This window comes from Falco biarmicus, chromosome 7, assembly GCF_023638135.1.
Source record: "Falco biarmicus isolate bFalBia1 chromosome 7, bFalBia1.pri, whole genome shotgun sequence".
In the NCBI taxonomy this organism is placed as follows: Eukaryota; Metazoa; Chordata; class Aves; order Falconiformes; family Falconidae; genus Falco; species Falco biarmicus.
Window position 1 is genome coordinate 61,309,186 of NC_079294.1, and position 23,844 is coordinate 61,333,029.

The following is a 23,844-nucleotide window of genomic DNA, read 5'->3' on the forward strand; positions in this document are numbered from 1 at the left end:
CTGTGGACAGCGATGAAGCTGGAAGATGAAGCTGTTCCCAGCAGCCACCAACAGCACCAAGCACTCATTAGCGCTCCGCAAGCAGAAGCGGTCGATGCGGCGCCTGTTGACGAAGGTGGCCGTAAGCAGCAAGCAAAGCAAAGATAAAAATTATCAACGGAGGGAATTAGAGAAAGTTTCTCCATCTTCTGGCATGACAAAAGCAAGCACCTTCCACATCTAAAAAAAAGGCATTTTGTGACTGCAATCACACAAGTCAGAAGTTCATAAGCTTTTATTGATGGCTCAGACAAGAAAACGGAATGTAATTAGTGAACGCTACAGAGTCAAATCGGGAACGCCCTATCTTTCCAACAACGTGTAAGTACGTAAAGCTAAATCAACTGTTTTGTGATTTTGGAAGTACAGTGGGTTGAAACATATTTCAAAGGAATTAACACGGCCAAACTAATGCATTGTAATGTGTCAGGCCAATGAACCACATGGCTAGAGAGCGAAGAGTGAGAATTTAGCTCACGGGGAACCAGTGCCTCAGCTTTTCCTGCTGTGCTCCACAAATCCTCTTATTCAAACACAGGGGTAGTTAAGATTAGTATTTCTATTTTCTGTTCCTAGCTATTTGGGTTGGGGCACTTTTCCCTTCATAGTGCAGCACGGGAATCACACCACATATTATAACACCACTGTAAAGAGAAAAAACGTAGTTATTCAGTGGTATGGTCATGACCATTGGAGAAAAAGGTTCACCCTCTTCTCTCTCTACTCCCTTTTAGCCTCCAGATATGGCCAGAAGGAAGATTCACTTGAAAAATGCAGCAGCTCTTTGTGTTGTGAACTGCTTGAAATAAAACTTACCTGCCTTTGCCTATGTTTGCAGTTTAAAATGGATCTGTATTTAAACTAAATGAAATATTTACCAAAATTATTATGAACATTTTTCATTTGCATAAGTCAATGAATTATATCTTTAATGCTGTTTCAAGGACTGGCACATTTTTTGCAATGCGAAGTCATGTTTAGGCAATACTAATTTTTCATATAGTTAAAAATCAGCTGGTTTCGGCAGAACAATTAGCATCAGACAAATATTCAAAGCAGTTCTGACAGTTTCTCATTATTGATAAATACTAGACTCCCAGTTTTTAAGACTTTTGCCAATTACTAAGAAACTCCAGCATTCAGCTCTGCATTGCTAAAGCTCAGACCTACCTTCTGATGCAGTGGGGAAAATAAATCCCTGAGAGAAACCTGTTGCTGTCAACAGAGACACCAGAAGAGAGGAAAAAGGGGAGAAGAACAAACACATTTAGAAATGGGAATATCCACAAGAAAGCCAAACTCGCAACTGGTATAATTTGCTCTCTGTCTCCAAAGCCTGTGGAGCATCATCGTGTCCCAGCAGCTGAGAGTTTGCCCACACTGCCATGCTCAAAGCCACACAGCAGAATGCTGGATTCCCTGCTCTACACACAGTATTTCTTCTCTGGCAGCTACTCTGTCTGTTGTCATGCTACAGCATCTGAATTTGCTGGTGTGCTGCCAGAAAGGATGTTTTCTTCTCTGGTTGGAGAAACAGTTGTCTTCCAGCTGATCCTTGATCTACTGAGCATTAGCTGAGGTGCCCTCCAAAGACAGAAACCCCCCTAGGAAACAGTTTTTTGTCAGCCTTTGTCTGAAAAGGTGGTTCAAACTCTCTGATCCAGCTGTGGGCAGCAGCTTTTGGCCCCAAACCTTCTGTTCTTGTGCACGTTTGAATGTGAGCCTCACAGGGAGACCTTATATATTTACATTGTCCCAGTGTTGTCCTTTGCTGTAGGAAATTATGGTGGTAATAGCACCAGAAATGCTTTTTTCCCAGCACCGTTTATTACATATTGTTGTCAGACTCCCTGCCTTAGCTTTCTAAAGGGAAGAGGTGCTTTAGAGTACAACAGCAGCATGGTAGCATTAGGGATGCTGGAATAATCTTTCTAATTGATCTTGGAAGAGGTGGGCAGTGATTTCCTTTGAGTGATTTTCATTAGCTGAGCTCTTTGTTATTGCTTGGGTGTGGGTTATGAATATAACAGTTTTCACATGAGTGTACCTTCAGTTCAAACACAGTTCAAACACAATATAATCTGCTTCAATAAAGAGGTGGAAGAATGCAGTTTTCAGTAGCATTTTTATTAAGTACTGGCAAACCCTTATGCATGTTAATGCTTGATAAAAATACAGCTGACCCAGATGCAAAACACTGTGGTGAGTTAAGGCATATGACAGGTGAAGCAAAATATATTCAGTACCACCTGACACCCACCATTCCTGCAAACTCAGTTCACACACACAGGGAAGTGGGAGGGGAGCCTGTGCTCCTCAACATGTTCAATTTTGACCATCCACTTTTCAAAAAAGGTTATTTCACCGCAGAAAAGCTATCTAAAAAACTCCATAGAGTAACTGGATTAGACATCTGCACGAGGATTTATGTTGTACTGTTGTTGAAGTTATTTTGTGGGAACGTGTTGATAATGGATCATTTCATATCCGCATTTACAAATACAGGCAGAAGAATGAAAATTAGATGCTCTTATGGCCTGTATATGCTAAAACCACAACTGTGAGTTGGCAGTTACGGTTTCTTGCTATTTGACACACTTTTCTTTATCCACTTTTGGTTATATATGTAACCTACAAAAAGATGAGCTTAGGAAACCACTTGGTTAAGCAACCAGCGGTGTGTCCTTGACCATAAACAGTGGAGAACATGAGCAACCGCCCACCTTGCATGACAGTTCTGTGATCACTTTAAATTGATGTAGGCTGGCCTTGCCACCGAAACAGCCGTTCCTGTCCTGCCCTGCTTCATCCTGTCACATCCATTTGTTTCAGCTCAAGCACCTCTACAGCTGCGTAGCAAAGCAGAGCAAGGGATCTGATCCAGATTCAAACTAACCTGCTGAAAAACAACAACTGTGGCTTATGGTGATGGTGGCCCTAAGGGATCAGGAAAGGTGTTATTCCATCTTGTAAGAAAATCTTACAGGATCTTCCCAAATTTACTGTAGTGCAGCATTTTTCATGCCTGTAAGAGTAAGATATTTCTATTGAAGCAGTAAATAATAATCCTTCTGCAAAACCACCTCAGGTTCCCTGTTGTCATTGTACATTTTGTACGACAGCGCTCATTTCAGAGCGCTGGGGCAGACCTGAAACCTGATGTGGTGTGAAGAAGCGCAGCTTCCCCAGCTTCTCAGGGCTGGTGCCGATTTCACTGGGGACATGCAATCGTGCAGCGCCTGGCACGTGAACGTGAGACTACGCCCTTCACCCAAGGCACTCACTTGTGACTGAAGCCACCCTGGGATAAAATCCATGGATTTCACAGGGTTACACCAACAAATGCCCTTCAGCCCAGGAGCTGGATAACAATACAAACAGCCTGAGTTGCAAAAGCAAACAGAATCAGTGAGCAGTTCAGAGATGCTCTTTCAAACAGTTGTTTTTGCTACATTACCTCATCGCCGTTTTTATTCTTTTTAGACTGTGCTGTTATGACGCTCTCATATAGGGTCATTTCAGGTTTGCAAGGAATAGCATTGGAAATGGGAGGAGGGAGATATTTTTAGGTCTACTGAGGAAGACATGAGTAAGCATGGGTGTTTACAGTAAGGCTAAAGAATGGTACAAGGAGGAAACATGAAAATAAAAAGATGTTGCTACACATCTTTCCCTGATCTTACCACCCGTAATAGCAAATCCAGATCACTCTGGCAGGCAGAGCTGTGAGGGGAATGGAGTTGAATTTAACTCCACCACGTGTGACCCGCTCTGCTGGACCCAGCTACTTTTGGCTGTGGCAGAGAGCGATGCTTCCACCGGGGGTCCCAGAAGGGATCCATCAAATGAGGACTTTCTGGGAAAGATGGTGGAGCACCATGGTATTCCTCCTGCTGTGCTGAAACGAAGCCAACATTTGCCAGTTGACTTCAGCCTGTAGAAGAGAGAGGTACTGTGTGAGAACCACCGAAGCACAAAACACAACCTGCCCCCACACCCCTAACTGTCACTAACAATTAGTTACACAGGTTGGGAAATTATTCTGCCTCAAATTCATACCTTTGTGAAAACAACTAATTCTTATACCCTTGGTGGCAGACTTGTTAAAGTCACTCCTCCATACATCCACTTTCTCACCCATTTGCTCTTTCTCTTTCCACCCACAACCAATTACTCCCATGGCACTGACTGCACTGCGGAGGGCTGCCGTACACTGCACTAGATGGATAGGTCAAACAGCTAAAGGTCAGAAAAAACTCTCTGGGATTATTATTTTTTTGTGGGTGGGTAGGGGTGGGTGTTAATTCTAACATAATTCTAATCTTCAGAAATCTGGTTTTGAAAGCAGCCACAAAACCCCACCAACATCACTAAGTGGGGAAGTCTGGTAGGGCAGGACAGCCTGAAGTCAGCTCTGCAGCTGAGGCCAGTGTGGACCTGCCCCCTAATTTCATCCAAACTCCCTTCCCAGCACGGTGAGTCCATAGAAAAACCAGTGCCAGTCAACATCGATCATAACACTACTACAAATAACATGCTCTGCCCACGATAGAGCAGGGGCAGGGGAGCACAGTGTTTTCTTGGGGGCAGTGGACAAGCCAGTACACGTAGTTTCTTGCTTGTGTCAAGTTTTCACTGTGCTGCTTAATCAGGACTGCTTTATATTGCTGCAAGCAGGGACTGTGGGAATGGGGGATGTGCTAGTGCTTTTGCTGCATTCCTGCTGCAGGGATACTGTACCGGTTACATGCAAAATTCTTTTCCCCACAATGACACCAAGAAACAGGGATTTTAATGCTTGACAGTATTTTTACCGTGCCACTGAGAGTACGTGCAAGGGCAAAAGCAGCTCAGTTCAATTTGTGTTATTTAGGAACTACTCGAAACACTGTTATAGGATGATGCACTGTAATTAGGCATGAGATCAGAAGAGCTCCCAATACAATAAATATCTTATTTCTGAAAACATCTTTTCCTGTTCATTAGGAAAAGCAAGTGTTAAGCAAGTAATCTGTCTCTTCAGTGCAATTCCAACACAATATATGTCATGACTTGTCTTACAAAATGAATTACCGGGCTTGCTGATAAGGCTTCATTTTACTAATAGTAAAGTGGCTCCATACACCCAATAGGGCTTTGTTAAGATGGAAGCATATTGTAGCACTAATGAAGCATGAGTTCAGCGTAATTAACAGGATGGCAACAGCAATCATACAGCCTTTTCATTTACTTTTATACATTCTGTCAGAGTAACAAAGTTGTGTTTGACACTGCTGGAACCCTCTGGCTTTGCTCCCTATTTGCACGCCTGCTAATCCTGCTGCTTTGTTCAGACAGGCCGGGATCCAGCCCAACGCTAAGCCCGTATAATCATAGATAATAAGGCAGGGCCCCCGGGCAAGCGCACCGCTCATCCGCCCACCTGCCAGCTCCCACTCCTCACATTTAACTTCCAGCACGAGAGCCGATCCCTCGCAATCAGCAGGGCCACTCACCAGTTTCCAGCTCAGTACATACTAAAGTGCTTTACTGGATTAGGGCCATTCTTCCATTGTAAGAGGAAGAGTCACAGGCAAAATTTATTTGTCTGAATAACCTATTTCGCCCATGTTGGAACACAATAGCATTTTCATTACCCACTTCACAGCTCACCTGAATGAATGGGAAAGGCTCCCTGCCTCCAGCTGCTCTTTCATTTGGACTTGTAGGCTGAGCCTGTGAAGGGCAGTCCCGGGTACACCACTGGTGAGTTATTTGTGTCTGATGTGGGCATGACAGAAGAGATGTCCAGACAGAAACTAAGTTTGTTTCATTAATTTCAACGTGTTCTGTGCAATCTTTCATTTGAAGTGCTGAAAGTAAGCCCGCAGATGGGGAGCCACGGATCCTCTGCCTTGGCCTGGCTCCAGCTAGGGTAATTACATGCCGTCTGGCTGAATCCCCTCACATGGCTTCAAATGGAAAAGTCATTCTCCACTTTTCCTCCTGAAATACTGCAATGTAGCGCAGCAGTCGCACAACGGCAGCTAAGCAGTACCTGCAGTTCAGCAGCGGTGGGAACCATCTCTTAGGGACTAAATAAAGGCTGAATTCCTTCAGCAACCACCACAGCTCCCCTAGAGAAGACTGTCTTACTTCAGGCTATGGCTCCTGGCCCGTAAGAGCTTCCAGATGGCTCAAAATGTAGGTGTGCAGACAAGGCTGGCGGGAGGGTTCGCGCAGAGATACCCATTATACCATACAGTTTGGGGGAAAGTTCATTTACAATTGTGAAATAAGGAAATCTGACTGCAGAAGGTCACCTTTCCACTTTGTTATAGTTGGTAACTAGCACAAGGATGTTCTCTGGTGCAGCCCTGCTGTCAGTCACTTGGCACATCCTCTCCACAGCAACTTCTCCAAAATCATTCAAGATCTACACACGACTCAAGCCCAGAGATTGGCCATCTCCCGCCTTCAGAATGAGTTTGTTGTTCCTTGGTTGAAGTATATCGTACACTACATTTTTACATAGAGTAACTTCATAAGCAGCAGGAAAAGAGATGAAGGAAGTTGTGATCAAAGTCTTCAGTAAGACTACAGTCACTGAGGGCATCTAACAAGTTGCCAGATTTTGCTCGTGTTCGAAAGTGTTCTTCAGAAGCTGCATTTTTGTTTGATCACACATTTAAGTAAAACAGATCACAGCAGCAGAACTTATTCTTGAAGAATTGTATTCAGTTCTACCACTTAAAACCTATGGCAAACTGATAGGAGTAGAAAAGATAACCCACTGTTATTGGGGAAAACCCGAATAAAACGAAATTCAGGCAGGAGGGCCAGACAGCTGCATAGACTGACAACGTGGGGAAATATCTCTCTTGACTAATGCGTTTCAAGTCTCACAGTTACTACTGTTTTGACTTTTATTTGCATTTTATCTGCAACATTTCTGAAATACAAAGAGTTGATTCCTGCAGCCTTGGCACTTCATAGGCTTGGTAAGTCTTGGCAATATCACCTCAGCTTCCTGCAAATATCAACATCATAAACTCACCTCTTCCCACTGGTACCAGCAGACAAGCCCCATACTGAATAAAACCAGGCACTAGATTACCCTCTTACTGCTAAAGGTTTGTAGAGGAATTGTTCCAGATCAGAGATACATGATGATAAAGTAATACATTGCCATGCTGTCCTTTAAACTTGCCCTAAACATAGCTCTTCAGTTTCCAGGATGTTCTTTCCCTTCCATGATTACAATCCAACTAAAAAAGATACAATTCATTTGTACATAGTGAAAAATAATTCTTGTGTACTACTTTGTCACAGAATAACAGGAAAACCTCATTCTCTGGTTAGTTTTTTTCATTACTTTCATGGTGCAGCAGAAATGCCTGCAGTGAAAGCAAGATGAACAGCTCCAAAAATATTAGTCACTTAAAGGGTCAAAACCCCCATGAAGAACAATTGCTTTCCAAGTGCTTCAGTTCATACTAACCTTCCAGGAAAGGAGCATGACAAGTTTTTGCTAAGTATGGCACAAAAGCAGAGCTCAGGAACGCTCAGGACATTTTCAGCAGCAGGCCCTGACACAACATACATCTTTATTTGCAGGTATCTTCCCCCACATCTGGGTGACAAAGGAGTGCTGGGGAAGATCCTGAAAACAGAAGAAACTGATGTAGGAACAGAACGTACTAATATATTACAATGAAGCCTTTTACAAATGGATGTCAAACCATTTTTGTTGAGCTGAGAAAAATATTCAGGATAGGAAACCTCATTAGAAATGAAAAACTTTGAGGCAAAATGTGTGCAAGATCAAGACACAGAAAAATAGTTACAAAATGGCTTTATTAGCCCAGGGAACATAGCACCATCAGCAACAAATATGTTGCATGTCTATATTTATATTCCAAACAATGTTATTTCCCGTAAATCACTGGTTCTACATTTGGCTGGGTTTTCTTCTTTTTTCTGAAATAAATCATATCCATTAACATAACAGCATAGGACATGTTCCCATGCATCGGCAAAGTGTGCCTTTCAAATCCATCTAGATACCCCACTCCCTGGACGTTTTGATTTATGTGGCAGTGACATTCTCACAGCGTCATTATCAAATCACATGCAAAATAACTGGTTTTCTCACCAAATGCTGCCTGTGCAGATGGAGCTAGCAGGTCCATGGCTGAGGGAAGAAGAAGAATATGAGCTATCGTGGATGCCATAAGAGCATGCAGGGCTGGCTGGATCCGAGGACAGTCCCCACGACACAGAGTGCAGGTGCCCCAGAGAGCATTTTGGGTGAAATACTGCCTCTTCAGAAGCCCTGGGAAGTTGGACTTCAGTGGCACCAGGATTCCACCCTTGTAATTGAGAAGGCACTGATTTTCCTGTTTTACCTATTTTTTCCAGAAAATAAAGCAGTTGCTCGCTCTCGCTCTCTCCTTACTTAGAAAGATACAGGGGGGGAAATAATAAGTAACACTGAAAATACTATTGGAAAAACATTGGAAGTAGAAGTGGGAAAGGTTAACCAATTAATGTTTTAATAAGAGCTCCTGCTCTAGACATTCATATACATTTCAGCACATGTTAAAATACTCTGCAGTTCATCAGTCCTCCTTTGGCCCAAAGTAACAACCATGCTGGGACAGGTAACCCAGGTCCCCCATGCCCAGGTGCTGGGAGCTGAGGTTTCCTCATCCCTTCTTCCAAGCAACCAAGTCCTCTGCTGAGCTCCCCTCCTGCCTTACGCTGACCCACCTCCACTGGAGTAGGCAGACCATCAGGAGAAACTGTTGGTTGTTATCTCAGCTCTTTCACTTTGAAACCAGATTTCAAGTGGGAAGCAGCCAGGGCAGAGAGAAATGGGGGACAGTTACTGCAAGGACAAAACCCTGCTGCAGTGGGTGCGATGGAGCAAGCTGACCCATCCCATCGCTCACCAGCAGCATCAACATGAGCTCCTGCAAGGAAAACAACAGGGGAAAAGGCATTCAAGCTCTTTTTAGAAAAGATCTTCCCTTTTTCTGAATTTCACAGCCCTCTGTCTTTGCTCTCACTCTTTCTCAGGTAGTTGATAAAGGAGTTTTCCCCTTCACCCACAGCTGGAAATGAGAAACCAACAGAAAAATCCTTGTTGCCAGCAAATGGCTCAAAGACTTCCCCAGCTAGGGACCAGCCAGGGTAGGGAGATTACAGTAGCCAGCATCAACAGATTTGCATATTCAAGCACTGTAATTGAGGAATAAGCAGTAATGCCATTATGCAAATCCCCAGGCCCTGAGTGGCTGACGACAGAGATCAGCATACAGCATCCTTACTGACATAAGTACCCGTGCTGACAATGAGGCAGCACAGGGGCAGGAGCAGCCAAGGAGCAGGGAATTGCTGTATGGGAGGAAAAGGCACTATAATTCATGAGTAACTAACTGTGCTCAGCCCTGAACTCTGGCGGCTGGGGCACCTCCTTCCCACCTCAATAACAGATATATTTGAGCTCACAGTGCTCTTCTGGGTCCATGGTGAGCTAGAGAAAAAATTATTGCCCGCAACTGAAGAAAGGCCATAGAATTATATCAATAAAACAACATCCTTTCATGTGCTACCAGTGAGCTAAGCAGCCATCATCATGGATCCTTTCTTATTTTTTTCTTAACCCATCTCAACATCCTCATCAGCAGAATTGAATTCGAGGAGGCGTATTTCATCCAGCAGATTAATTCTTCATCAACTCTGCCTGTGAACTTACGTTTCAAGGTCAACAAAGGTTATGGAGAAATGAGGAGTTCAACTGGCGCATTTAAAAGCAATCAGTAATTATAGCAACATTTTTTGCTTAAAATACCTGAAATACAGCCATGCTTCCAGAGGGATTCTGTTCAAGTCTGTCACACGTTATTTTCCACAATATATGGCTGACTCTGCACCAGCAACTCAGTTCACCTTGATTCATTAATAACTATCCCTCACTTCCTACTGTAAATACAATTCTAAACATATGGGAGAGAATTTATAGTGAATTAAGGTTGTACATTATCACCATGATTAGCTGCGTTTGTTACCCAGCAGATGTCTGGGTAGTAAAAAAACCCCATGAGTACAGTATCCTGGAGTTTCCCAATTTCTTAGTAGCTGGTCCAAGAATTTCTCATTCCTGCTGTGCTCTGATCCTGGTGGCCCAGAGCAGATGCTCGCTGTCTGCCTGTCTCCTGCAGCACTAATCCCACTCTCCCCACGCTGCAATCCCAGCAGAGCATCGCGCTTCCCCTGCTTTTCTCTCTCCTCTCAACCCCCACCCACCCCCAAAGCTTTCCTGGTGATGTTCATCATTCTCATAATACCAAAACACTTTGACAAGCTGAGCCAAATACCTCCCAGGCATTGTATCGCTGATTACCACCAGAGGTACAAATCTGATGACGGATCTGGTTATAACTAGCTGTGATACCTGTAATGCCATTGTAAGCATCAAGACGATGCCTGTAAGATATCCCAGCCTGTGTCTCCCCTCTTTTCCAGAGCACCTCATGACCACACAGCCAGGGAAAAGCTCTGTTCTAAGAAAAAGCCTGCAGAGAGACATGATGAATAGCTGGCACGAAACTAAAGCCCACAGAGATCAAATGACTTGTCCCAAAACATGGAAGACATGCAGTACTGCCTTGACAGCCTTCACAAGATTACCTTTCCCCCTGCACCGGTTCCTCCATCCCAGGGATACCTTGCTTTTGTCAGATCATGTCTTCCAGCAGAGAGAAAAAACGTGTCACTGCCCCCACAAAGGCTTTTGCTCCCAGAGGCTAAGACACTGTAGATGCTCCCATACACGAACAGATATTTTTGTCCTCCATCAGATCTTTGCAGGCAGCCGTCACTGACCACTCTGCCCAGCTACTGCTCGATGTAAGCACTGGGTCTGTTGTGGTTGGAGCCCATTTTGTGGGACCAGTGGGCTCATGCATGGTGTAACTTGGACTGAGCCACCAGACGTTCACCTGCCCTGGAGCTCCAGTACATCTCAGCCGGTCAACACTTCATACTTTCAAGTCCCGAGGGGTTGGGTTTTTACCTCTAACAGCAACGATCTTGCGCATACCCCAAACACCAAGTTATTATACAAGACCACAAGCACTCTGTTTTCTTCTGGCTGTCAGACAAAATTTTGAAGAAGAAAACAAGCACTGTCAGACACCGTCCAAATTCCTCTCTCATCACCCTGAAAATATTCCTCTGATATCTTCTCTTCAACCACCATAGTAAGAATAGATAATGTCATTAATTTACCATTTACTGAACCGTTATTGTTCACTCACTTCCAAATAGCACAGGGTATAAATCACAGGGTAGCACAAACTTCCAGTTCAGCCTCTCCAGACCACAGTCATGGTTAAGAGGCACAGTGCTAATGCGCGGCATTCCGAGACATCTGCTTCTGAACCTTAACTGAACTAACCGTCACGCAAAGGAGCCGATACCCAACTGAACCAACTCACAAGGCTAAGATTTTCAAGGCTCTAGTTGCATAAGTAAAAATACAGAAAAATATGTATCTGCATGTTGTGTGTGTACCCTTTTTTAACCATTACTTGGCAAACTCTTCAAGGCAGGGCTGTTTCTAGGAATTAAGTGCCATAAGGTGAGAAAAGCGTGAGCCCTGCTGTATCGAACAGCCATTAGCCATACTAGAAACTGCACCATAACATTAATTTTGCAGCTACAAGACGCTGGCCTTGAACAGAATTAATGCATGTGCACACATTTGCTACACAGTCATAAATTCTAGTAATGCAATTTTATGAGCCTCTTAAAAAGTAACCATTGGAAAAAAACAACAACAACAAAAAAATAGTAACGGGAAAGGCACGGTAAAGTTCAACAGTAATATTTCTTTACCAAGACAAGGAAAGAAGACAAATGACTCAGCCTCCTTAGTTCCCCCCTCTCCCCCACCATTACTTGGGGAAAAACACACAGCACAATACAGATCTGTTTTATTGTATTAAGTGTATCAGCCTGGCAGGACTGCAGCTCAGGAGGATTTTTCAGTACAAGTGGAGATCCGTCTGCCACTAAAGCAGAGGTTACAGCACAGCTTTTCAATAGGGACCAGACTCCCCAGTGTTTCCAGGGACAGGCAGAATAATTAGCATTTCTCTCGTCCCTCTCCCAGATCAGGCTGTTTTACCGTACGTAATCCCTTCTTTTCCCCTCTTCCAGGGGGGACACCTGCCGCTGTGGACACAGGCTGGAGCCCCACCACCACGTGCTGGGGGACAACATGCAGACAGCACACCACGTACAGGCTCAAAATAAGCGTAGAGAGAGAAATAAGAGTAAAGAGAGAAATTTTGTTGTGGATAGCAGGATTTTACATTTTTAAGCACCAGCAATCAGAACTGCATGTCCTTACCTGAGCAGTTCACCCATTTATTTTCACCCTTAATAAAAAAAAATCAGTTTTCAGCCCTCTGGTTGCAGAGACTGGCCTGGAAATGCAACTCCCTCAAAGCCCAACATGAAAGAAAATGGGAATCATCTTCACAACCCTGCCATTTCCAGCGTGATCTCATGATGTCTGGTCTCATGATGGGGCTGGGTGAGATGGAGCACCAGGTCACATTTCCTTAAGTGCTGCCAACCCCACCAGCTGGACAAGGAGAACTCAGACCTCAGGGGATTGTTTTAACTGAGGCCAAAGCATCAACGTCTGGGAGAAAATTCCGTGTATTTACTGAGGAAATCTGGTTAGCTTTGAGAAAAGGCAGGATCTGAGCCTGCACTGTGTGTCCAGAGACCTGCTTGGTGTCTCAGAGGAGGCACTGTGGGAGGGCAGGGAGAAACAGGATCGGGGACGGGTAATTGCTGCCACAAAGCTCTTCATTTCTAAAAGCCTCCAGCTTCAGCAGCAACCGTCTCTCCAGACACCCACCGTTTTCTCAGATCTACACTGCATTAAGCCTTGGGGACAGCTTCCCCGGTCTGGCAGTGAGTTCATAGAATTATAGAATCACAGAATCATTTAGGTTGGAAAAGATCATCAAGTCTAACTCTTGGCCCAGGACTGACAAATCCACCACTAAACCATGTCCCTAAGCACCGCATCTATAGGTCTTTTAAATGCTTCCAGGGATGGTGACTCCACCACCTCCCTGGGCAGCCTGTTCCACTGCTTGACTGCCTTTTCAGTGAAGAAATTTTTCCAATATAAAACTCCCCTGGGGCAACTTGAGGCCGTTTCCTCCGTCCTGTCACTTGTGACCTGGGAGAAGAGACCGTCCCACCCTTGCTGCAGCCCCTTGCAGCAGCTGTGGGGAGCGATAAGGTCCCCCCGGAGCCCCCTCCTCTCCAGGTTGAACACCCCCAGGTCCCTCAACCGCTCCCCATGGGACTTCTTCTCTAGACCCTTCACCACTTTGTTGCCCAAGAGTTTTGCACATCTCCCCGCATTCACTGCTGCTCCACCAGGACCAGCAGTGGCCAGTGTGGTACCGTCTATGGGCCAAGCACAGCTGCTTTCCTGTGCTGGACTCGTCCAGGACTGTTAACTAGTCTAATGGTCTAATCTAACTAACTGCTGCTTTCAAAAGAGCTTATAACATTAGATCTGTAATTCCCCCCTCCAAGCAATGTCACAATACTCTCCTACATGTAGTTTGTGCTAAATTGCAGAAAACAAATAAAAACAAATGGAACTTACTTATGGGAGGAACTTGGCTGCTGACAGCCCACTTTCTTTTTGGAAGATTTTGCTCCATTTTCTAGGTGAACATCGTAGATTTACATAACAGCCTGCAAGATATCCTGTGGTCCATGGTCTCAGAAGTCATCCAAAGTAACCAAGCTTGCTGGAGAACTACTAGCAGAACAGCATTTTACAAGATATAGTGCTCTTTCCTGAAACAATAGCAAAGGAAAAAATAAGATGAAAGTACATACCTAATTTGCATAATTACTTCCACAGTTGCTTGCCTTTTCCCAAAGTGCACACCAACCCATCTGACCTTTCCTTTCAATAGGACCACACTGCTAAGGGCAGGCTACTGGCTACTTTCCTTTCTTCCATGTGCAGATTCAATGGGATGGAGTCACAAGAGCACCTCAGAGGGCAGAAAATGGCCTCGAGATCCAATATTTTGCTTGTGACTCTTCTGTGCATCAGGCAGAGCCATTCGTCAGAGCTAGATCTGAAATAAAGAACTTATTCAACCAGTACAATCGATTCCTGTGAGCAAGACATCCAAAGCAGCACAGAGATCACGGGGCTGGGTTTTGGTCACCAATACAGAGTTGCGTAGCGGAGCTTTCTTCTACCTTGAGACTCAGCAACTCTATCCAGCAGCTACTGTAGAAACCCGGCAGCTGCCCCATCTTCTAGCACAGCAATGACCCAGATGAGGTCTATATATCCTACATATCCAGCGTCTTGACTGAGGCATGCTGTGCTAGAGTGCTTAAGATTTTTTGTCATGAGCCTGGTAACACTTAGCATTTTTGTGAAAGTTCCTGCTCCGGGATTCATGCTGTAATGTAAAAATCCAGAGGGCACTTCTATCTGTAAGCTTTTAGACTTGATGGGTACAAGAGAAAAACATTAAATTCAGGCAAATCTATGCTACTATCTCCAAAACTGAAACCAACGCTAAATTGTGAATCACACTCCCTCCTAAGGAGACCTGTGATGGTTTGCAGCCCGACTCACGGCACATGAGCACCTGAGGCTGGAGCTGGGGGCCTGGCCTTGCAGAGAGCATTCAGCACTCCCATCCTGACCAAGGCTGCTAAAGCAGTGCATTAAAGGTGTTTATGCAGTGGAGATGAGGAAATCAAGATCTTACATTACTATGCTTTCATGTCATTGTTCATTATTTATACATGTCCTCTTCTCGGCAGCTGCCCTTTGCAACCTCTGATGCTCTGTCTTTGGTTCAACAGCTGGAATTTTAAGACAAACTGGTTTTACAATTAACAAGTCAAAAGCAGCAAATTAAATTTATATAGAAAACCTAAGCAAACTGCCTGTTGATAGGTGACTATAAATAGTTATCTGTAGTACTGACTTAAAAGGGACAGTGGCTGTATAAACATGTAAGTGAAACATATCAAAATATTAGTCGTGACCTTATTAAAACTGTTGATACGGCAAAACCCAGTCATGAAATAACCTATAAAATGAAATATTATGATTAGTGTCAAGAGCTAATCTGCCAGAAGCCCAAAGAACGTAATGCAAAGGAGCTTTTAAAAGAAACCCAACAAACTCATTTTTCATTATCTTCTGCCATCTTATTATTTCACAAGTGAGAAATCCATTAGCAATTCTGCCAAGAACTAAGACAGGCTGCTTAGTTATCTAACACCGAGACACTCGCATCCCATGGCTATCTTGATGTCCCTGGGAAAAAAAAAAAAAGAAAAAAAAGGAAAAGCAATGAAGTAATAAATTATTATAACTGTTCCATTAAAACTTAGGACTCTGTAATTTTCAAGTTTATTTGGTATTATATTTAAATGAACCAAAAGGCAACATTGTACAGTAACTTTATAAAATAAAATTATTACATAGTACATTAAAGAAAGCCCCATTAAAAAAAAAATCCTAAAAAGTCATTTGGGGACAGATCCTGTTCTTGCTCATCTTCACACATGATTTATTGAGCTCATTTCAAGCAGCACTCTTGTTTTAGGAAAAGCAAATGGGATTTGCCCCCAAAATGGAGTATCTTTTTTTATAATTCTTGCAGTTTCATTTTATCATGTGTAATATATCAAGTTTATAAGGCATAAATACGAAAAACAGTTCAATATGCTCATCATTATTTTAATTAAGTAATACAATCTAGGACACTTTTTTCAATCACACCAAGGATTACAATGTACCTATAGCTTTAATTTGTTTAATTTTTTTTTATACAAAAGTCTATCATATAGTATACAGTATATTCTAGTTGGTAACTGGTTCACAAGGTTGATCACAATATTCTTGCAGGTTAATATTGTCAGGATTTCACCTAGCTTGTATACTCTGCGCAGAAGAGTCTCTCCTGCCCAGACTGCTCTCCTGCAGCAGCAGCATCCCACCACTCCATCTCCTTACCTATTTTAACTGAAAAGAGTTCTGTGCCAGATGCAAAACCCACTGGGAATGGCTAGGGATGCGCATCCCGGTGGTGCCGAGGAGCTGCAGAGGAGACAGCAAGGCAGCAGCTCCTGGAGGTATTTGCAGAGGGGGAAGGCAGGGATACGGGCTCTGCTTTCCCCGCTCCCCTCGGGCTCCTGGCACCATGGAGATGATCCCAGAGATTGCAGGAGCCAAATGAAGCCCCAAGAGGGAGATCCATGACAAACCACAGTCTGGCGTGTAGCAAAACCACTGCCCCAATAACGATGGGTGCCAGTGGCAGCTTGTGCAAAGTAAGGATGGGCAAAAGCACCTTGATAAATTAGGAGTTGCATGGATGCTTGGGATGCTGAGTGCTTGGGTTGGGCCAGCTCCATGTCACCCACAGCACCAAAACCGGCCAAATCCTCCTCAGGATTTTGGGCATCTCTAATGCAAGGATTCACCCGGTGCCAGCTGGATGAGTCTTGCACAGACAAAAAAAAAAAAATTATTCCTGCACAGACAAAACAGGGGTTCTTACATCTCTTCTAACACATCAGTGCAAGCACAGCCCCAGCCCGCCCCTGTGATCAATAACACCTCCTGCACCCTTCTCGCATCTCCACTGAGATATTGTCTAAAATCAGATTACTGAGATGCGATGGAGGCAGTGCTGCTGATGTCGGGCTGAGGGCAGCAGGGTCAGCCCACTCAGGCTAGCAGAGGGGGACTGGTGAATCTGGGGGGGGGGGGGGGGGGGGGGAAGTCTGCCCCGTGTCCATCCCATACTCACCCTGCCCCTCCAAGGGACTTGTCACTGCCAGCGTGGGCAGGCAGGGGACTGACTGTGCCACCACAGGGCCACGCTGCTCTTTCCAGCAGCACCTGGTGCTTGCTATCACCAGGCCAAGGAGGGGTGTAAAAGGGCTTTCTGACATTACCCGGAACCAGGAATGGGTTTTTTCACATATACAATCAACTTAAATTGTGCATAAAGTAAACTGCAGAGCAATGCCCTCCAGAGTGTATTCACATGTCTAATATTAGATATCTTGCTGGCAGCTCTGAATCGTCCCTGGAGGTTTCTCTACCTGTCTATATTTACTACATACGGATCCTGAGCTCCTAAACTCAGGTACTCTGAATCACACCATAACCAAAGGCAGCTTAAAATAGACAGTGTGAATTGCTCCCTCCCTACTGTGACTCCATCCTGCAGCATCTGGGAGGAAAGAGAAATAATCTTGGTATTAGGTATGGGCCAAAGCTACAGAATTTGGATCAGGATTCAGGCCAGGCAGGCGCAGATTTTGGTCTAGGGGCTTATCCTTGTTCTGTATTTGCTGACGGAACACCTGCCCCTGTGCTTACAACTTGTTTTTCTGATAGATCAACAGTCCCAGGGATCATCTATCCCTAAATAAAATACAGCACACAAGCAGTGTGTAAACAGCTCTCCAGCTGCAGGAAAGAACTGACATACATCTAAAGTCACAACAAAGCCTTCGCCTCCCACACGCTCTTTCCCCACTACTTTTTTTAAACCACCCAGAAACAAACAGCAAGTGCAGCACATCCCAGAGAGCCGGAGGAATGAGCATCTGATGCTTTCCTAGCTGCTGTGTCATCATGTAGGGAGGCTGCTTCTGAGGAAACCAAATTACCCTACATAAAGAGCATTCACTAACAGAATCTCCTTTCCCTTAGAGGACCAGCAAGATCACATTATTTCCTGAATGACTTTTTTTTTTATTTATTTAAACTTTTTTTTTTTTAAACTTTTTTTTTTTTTTTTAGATCTATACTTGACAGAAGAGTAATACCGTCTGGGTATTTGCTTTCTTTAACCATGGCAGGTAATTTCTGTTATAGCTTGAGAATTCCTTTGAACCTGCTATTTGCATTTGGGATAAAGCATCAAATGGACATTTCCCATGGGACACAGACTGCTTGCTGTCCAGTAGAGTCAACTATAATTCTTAAGTACATCAGCAAGAGGGAAGCAAAAGGTCTCCCCATGCTGAATGCATTGCATTAACAGCAAGTTTCCACTAGTGTTGAAAAATTGTGCCCTTAATACAATGCTCAGTACCCACCAGCCCTGCAGAGTGAGGAACACTCTGAACTGTATAGAAAGCTTGCGGGAAAAAAAAACCTCCATTAGTACCCATTATGCTGTGATTTATGTTATGGGCTTAAAATAACAAAATTAAACAGTTCTATTTAAGCTGCAGTCTAAAAAAAGGCACAAAGACTTTGTGAAAAAAAAAATTATAACTGTTCAGATTACATTTCCAAGAACTTTAACAGAGCGTTGCTTTGATTTGCCAGCTTTACTTGCTGGCAGGAGTGAAACTGAGACAATTTCACTGTCTGCGGAGGTAAAGAATACCCTTTTGGCAAGGCAAGTTTGCCAGCTTTATCCAAATGTTATTCAACAGAAGCAACTAAAACCTCTTGTGATTGCTTTAAAACATAATCTTTTTGGTCTGCAGCACATTGCACTTATCTAAGTACTCAGTGATGATAGTGGGTCTTAGGGCAAGACCAAATACAAAGAGCACTTTTTAATCTGAACATAGAAATGAACTCTGTTCATGGCTACACAGTCTGCTTTCAATCAAATGGTTATGAAATACATAAATACTATAAAAAAAATACAATACATTCAAAGTTTTCTACATTGTAGAGAGCTTTAAGACTTTTCCTAGCTCCCCAGTGTAATGCATACAGAACATTCCCTTCTATACAGTGCTACCTCCATGTACCCATACCTCTGTTAAATGCAACATAGCTCAGACAACCTTCCTCTTTTGCCTGGATTCTCATCAGTCTCTGGTTCTGTAAAACATAGTTTCTTTAGGAAAAAAAAATTGCACTTTTAAAAATGCATAAAAATTGAACCAAGTTCCCACTAACTCCACCTCACAGTCTGTTATTTAAAATAATACTTTTTTTAAAAAAAAAAAAAAAAGTGTCTCTAGTTGTTTTGTGTTTTGCCTACATTTACAGCATTCTCCATCAGGTTATCCTCAGAACATTCTTCCTTAGCAAATCCCTTACAGTTTTGCCACCAGACGTTTGAAACACAGCATGAGCTATCTGATATACACGCGGCCGGGAGTCACGGGTCTCCGCAGGTTCAGGATTTCATTGTACAAATGGGAACTACAATGACCAGAATAACCGTACAAGCTGCTGCTGCTATCAGGGCAGCTATCTTGCAAACCTTTGCTCTTCTGAACTCGGCTTCTTTGCGTTTTAATAAGGAATCATAGCCAGGAGTATAAATGTCTTCCATCCAGTACTCTAAGTTGTTTGGGTTTAAAGATTCTTGAGTCTAAAAATTAAAAGGAAACAGTTGTTAATTGTCTGGGATCTGTCATTAAGAAAATAAATAAAGCAAGCAGATATGCCTGAAGGCCTCCCAACTGCATCTGGCTCTGCTGTCAGGATAAATTGCCACTTCTCACATCCTTTCAACTCTTGGTCCTAGTTCCATAAGGCTAACAAAAGTGGCAACAAAATACAACAAAAATTAAACTCCTGCAATAGTATAATTCTGTTGCAAAATCCCTCACATACCTCTGATTTGCTGGAAACTTCGTCATCTTGGATGGCATTTAAATAAAACCTCTTTAATCTGCTAGAGAGCAGAGATGACAGCAACTAACGGTCTGTTACTGCTTTTTAAATTATTAAAGCCCAGCTGATGGGAAGGGTTCTTACCACACACTCCTCATGCACTACATCTTATAAATCTAACCCTAATTTTGCTGCTGTAACTTGCTTGCAGGGTGCGACTGCCCAGCTCCGGCCCCCAGCACCCAGCCCCTCTGGACGGGTGATCTGCAGACCCCCACCAGAAGGGCAATGCCTGGGGGCAGCGGCCCTGGCCCTTCGCGCCAGCGGGAATGCACAGCCACAGGCAGCAGGTGCTGAGCACCCCGCACAGGCAGGTTGCAAGCGGATGTCCATGAAATCACCCAGGACAGAACGATCCTCAGATCTGGGCTCTCCTTCCAGCTCCATCTTCTGAAAGTCATCTGAATGCATGAGACTGTCTCAGTTTTAGGGGCAAGAGGAGAAAGGGAACTGGACACCTGGTTTAATATTTGCTACCACACATTATTCTGGACCATCTCCACAGATGAGACCATTTAACCCCAATGGCACAATCTGTATTTCCACAGGAGGAAACACTCTGCTTGTTGCCAAAGTCTGAGTGTCTCCAGGTTGCAGGTGATTTCAAAAAACATGCTTAAGAAATGGACAACTTTGCCCTCATTTCACACAGGTGAGCAAAACAAAACAAAAAAACTTAAAAGGAATGTGAATTGGTCACAGAATGAAAGCCAACCACCTGAATGTTTTTGTTTTGGGGCTTTTTTTATCTTTTAGTTTTTTCTTCCTAAGATTTTGAAACCTCTTCAAGCTCTGCATTTCCACTTTGCTTGTTTTCTTCCCTTCATCCTTTCTATTAGGAAAATGGGGGGAAATAAAAAACTAGGCATTATATTGCACTTACCAGCAGAAAGGAATCAAGTAAAAAGAACATTCTGAAAAATGACAGCTTTTTCTCAAAGCTGCCTCCTGTGTCTGGGGCTCCAAAAGACCATTTATTTAAAAAAAAAAAAAAAAAAGAAAAAGAAAAAAAAATCCACATACAATGTTCCAGTAAGCATACTCTAACACACACCATTTCTGTGCTCCTAACGGACCTGATCCAAAGCTTGTTGGACTCCGCACAAAGAAACTCCAGCTGACTTGAGAGGGATTTGGGTAAGCCTTTAATTGGCTAATTCAGATTTTGTGACCATGAGCTACTGGCTGAAACCTTGCTTTGCCTGAAAGCAGCATTTGCTTCACGTACAGAACTACTACAGGGAGTGATATTATAGCTACCCCAGAAACAAACAAGTAAAATTAAGCAATGGTTTTATCATTGTTTAACAGACAGCTCTACAATAGCACTAGTATGCTGAAACAGTCTGAGAATGTACCGTTCGGGCTCTGAATGACCTGTCCCAGCTTTCTAAAAACAATCAGCAACATCGTCTCCAGAAGCATCAGAAAATGGCCTGACAATGCTTCATCCCAGTGGATCATCATACACAGAGCAAAGCAGTGACACCTCACACAGACCCCACACCTGGGACAAACTTTGGCCTGACTGGCTTTGCAGTTTCTCTTTTTGAAGAAAAAACCAGCAGACTTGTCAAGTTCCAGGAGAAATTTTCAATACATAAAGGTAGAAAAACCCCAAAGATAGCCATGCTACGCTTCAAGGAAATTACACTTTTGGACCTCTCTGCCTTGGTATTGACCTTTTAACTACTTCAGAAGGAAGATACATTATTAAAAAGGCCCATTACTGTTAATCAGCTTCCTTTCCCGTTTCGTTGCCATATGTAGGAATGTTCATTAAAGCGTAATGTATTTACTTTCAGTTCTAATAAACTTAATCACTGGGAAAAAAAACCCACTCATCAGTCTGTGTCTATTTTTTAAGTTTGTCAGTAAGCTCTATTATAAAGTCTAGACATGGGCTTTGTGGAGTAGCTGCAATTCTGGCAGTCCTTTTGGAGGCAGAGAATCAAACCAGTAAAGTTTTATCACCTTTATCCTAAAGATAAATGATGGCAATAAGCCGATTTCTCTGGTTTGCTCACAGTCGCACAGAGCTGCTTACGGGGAACGAAACAGCCCTATGAGGAGCAGATGGAGAACACTTCTCCCAGGGGAGCTTTGCTCCCAAATATCACCTCCGTTGCTGCCTCTGCGCAGCAGGTAAGGGATGCTTTGTGACTGCCTGCTGCAGAGGAACCCCTTTCAGCCTTTTCCTACTCTGGCACAGAGTCTGCAATGCCAGCGTTAGGAATTCAGTAAGCCCTTTAACGCTGATGTGAAGCAGCAGGTCTCGGGCTCCTGCACACCACCTTCCCTGGCAGACAAGCTCTGGAGACAAGCAGACTGTTGGCTGGGGTAGGGTTGCACTAAGCAGACCGCTGGTCACAGAGCCAGGCTAGTGCCATGCTGATGTGCCCCGAGCTGTAGGCCAGTGTACCCCAACCGCTGCCGAGCCTGTAGCGAGCTGAGACAGCTTGCTGTGCTCTGGGGCACGCATACACATGCAAGGAGCCCAAAACACCCGTGGGCAGCACCAGTCCCCCCACTGATTCAGCATGCTGCTGGATAAGTGCATGTAAATGATACACAGAGATCTGCACATCAGTGTGGATTTCATTATGTGGTGCGTTTTGGGTTTCATGACCAAATACTGCAACATTTGTTTGGTCTTTACACGTTTTGGATGTCACTCTTCATGCTTCCTCTTTAAACCTGTACTCAGACATCTTCCTTCCCAGAAGATGTCCTGTGTTTATCAGGCTAGACATGCATCCAACATGGCACAGAGTATCCAACATGGGCACTCAGTCCCGGGTCCAGGCAGCCCATTATATATCAGGATTGTGATTTCAAATACACTACAGTTTGGGAAAATTTAAATCAAATTTTGAATTTGTCTCCCAGCAACTTCCTCTGCTCTGCTTGTTGCAGAAGAACCTGCTCCCTTCCAAGCTGGACTAAAATGCAAACGAGACATGCCCATTAGCTGATCTGCTCTTCACATGATGTTGGTTTCCAACAGCCACTTCAAAGCTGCAACAGTGATGTGTTTCAAAAACAGTCATGGTATTGAATGCCATCTACAAGTATTTTATGTCTTATGTTCCTAACAACATGGAAAAAGACCTAACAAATTCTCCGTGAATAATTCAGGCAGAACAAGGATAGAAGAGAAAGCAGCAATGCCAGCTCCTGCACCATTCTGCCTTGCTGCAGTTTGGGACTGGTTCAACTCTGCATCCCTTTATCCCTCAACTCTTCTTTAGAGCTACCAACACCATGAAAGCTTAGCAGACATCTCTCCATTGCAGAATAAGCTGGGAGCACCAACCTGTCAAGGATCACCATTCAGCAATTAAACATCCACATTCTTCTTTGTCCCTGGCCAGGATGGATAGGGATCAGCAAGATTAGAGGCTCAACGCTGCATAGCTCCTTCCTGAGCTATCCAAATCCCTTCTTAAACACATATTCTAGCAACATCCATTTGCAATCAAGCCATTCACATTAAACAAATGGGACTCACTTGTAGATCCAATGCTGCAATCTTGCCTTTATCCCCTGAATTCCTTGTATATTCCTCTATGGTCCATGATGGCTGGGCGCGTTTCACTTCAGCCAGCTCTGTCAACCTCATGTCTGTGTAGAGCGGGTTGCTTTTCATGTGTGACTTGAGTGATGCGGGGTAGGGATGAGGACTAAAGACTTGCTCAATCAAGAAAGCATCTTTTGGTTGTTTAGAGAGTCTATGTGGCTGTGGGATTTCATATTGCCTGTCTGCCTGCAATAGGGTTCAAAAGAATTTGAGAGAAGAAACAGGACTATGAGGGGGTTAAACACAAAGGACAGAGATATTCCTTTCAGAATCACCATTTTATTAAAAAAGTACCACCTAGGACAAAAGTTTTGGATGGCCTTAATCCATTTGCCCACCTCCTCACAACCAGACCAAAGAGGTATTTTACAGCTCATGTTCACTATAATATGAACACAAAGCTGATGCAGCAGAAGAAATTTAGGTTTTGTACTGTTTACAGATTATAAAACAATCCTGAAAACGGCCCTGGCATCCAGAGAAGTCTAGC

At 43.8% G+C, this 23,844-nt stretch overlaps 1 protein-coding gene across 4 annotated transcripts in view; it reads right to left on the bottom strand.

Annotated features, from left to right (window-relative positions):
- Positions 1-259: 259 nt before the first annotated feature.
- MINAR1 (membrane integral NOTCH2 associated receptor 1) overlaps positions 260-23,844 on the bottom strand; it is a 33,876-nt gene continuing 10,291 nt past the window's right edge. Inside the window, exons 3-6 of one of the 4 annotated variants that reach the window (XR_008823141.1) lie at positions 23,286-23,540; positions 14,865-19,469; positions 5,692-13,923; positions 260-3,973 (exon numbers count right to left, since the gene is read on the bottom strand). Coding sequence is in view for 1 of the 4 variants with exons in the window: in XM_056347143.1 (XP_056203118.1) it covers positions 19,272-19,469; positions 23,286-23,540 (453 nt within the window). In the remaining 3 variants the exon portion in view is untranslated. Of the gene's footprint in view, positions 19,470-23,285; positions 23,541-23,844 lie in introns of all 4 variants that reach the window. The other 3 variants (XR_008823140.1, XR_008823139.1, XM_056347143.1) reach the window with 3 other exon arrangements.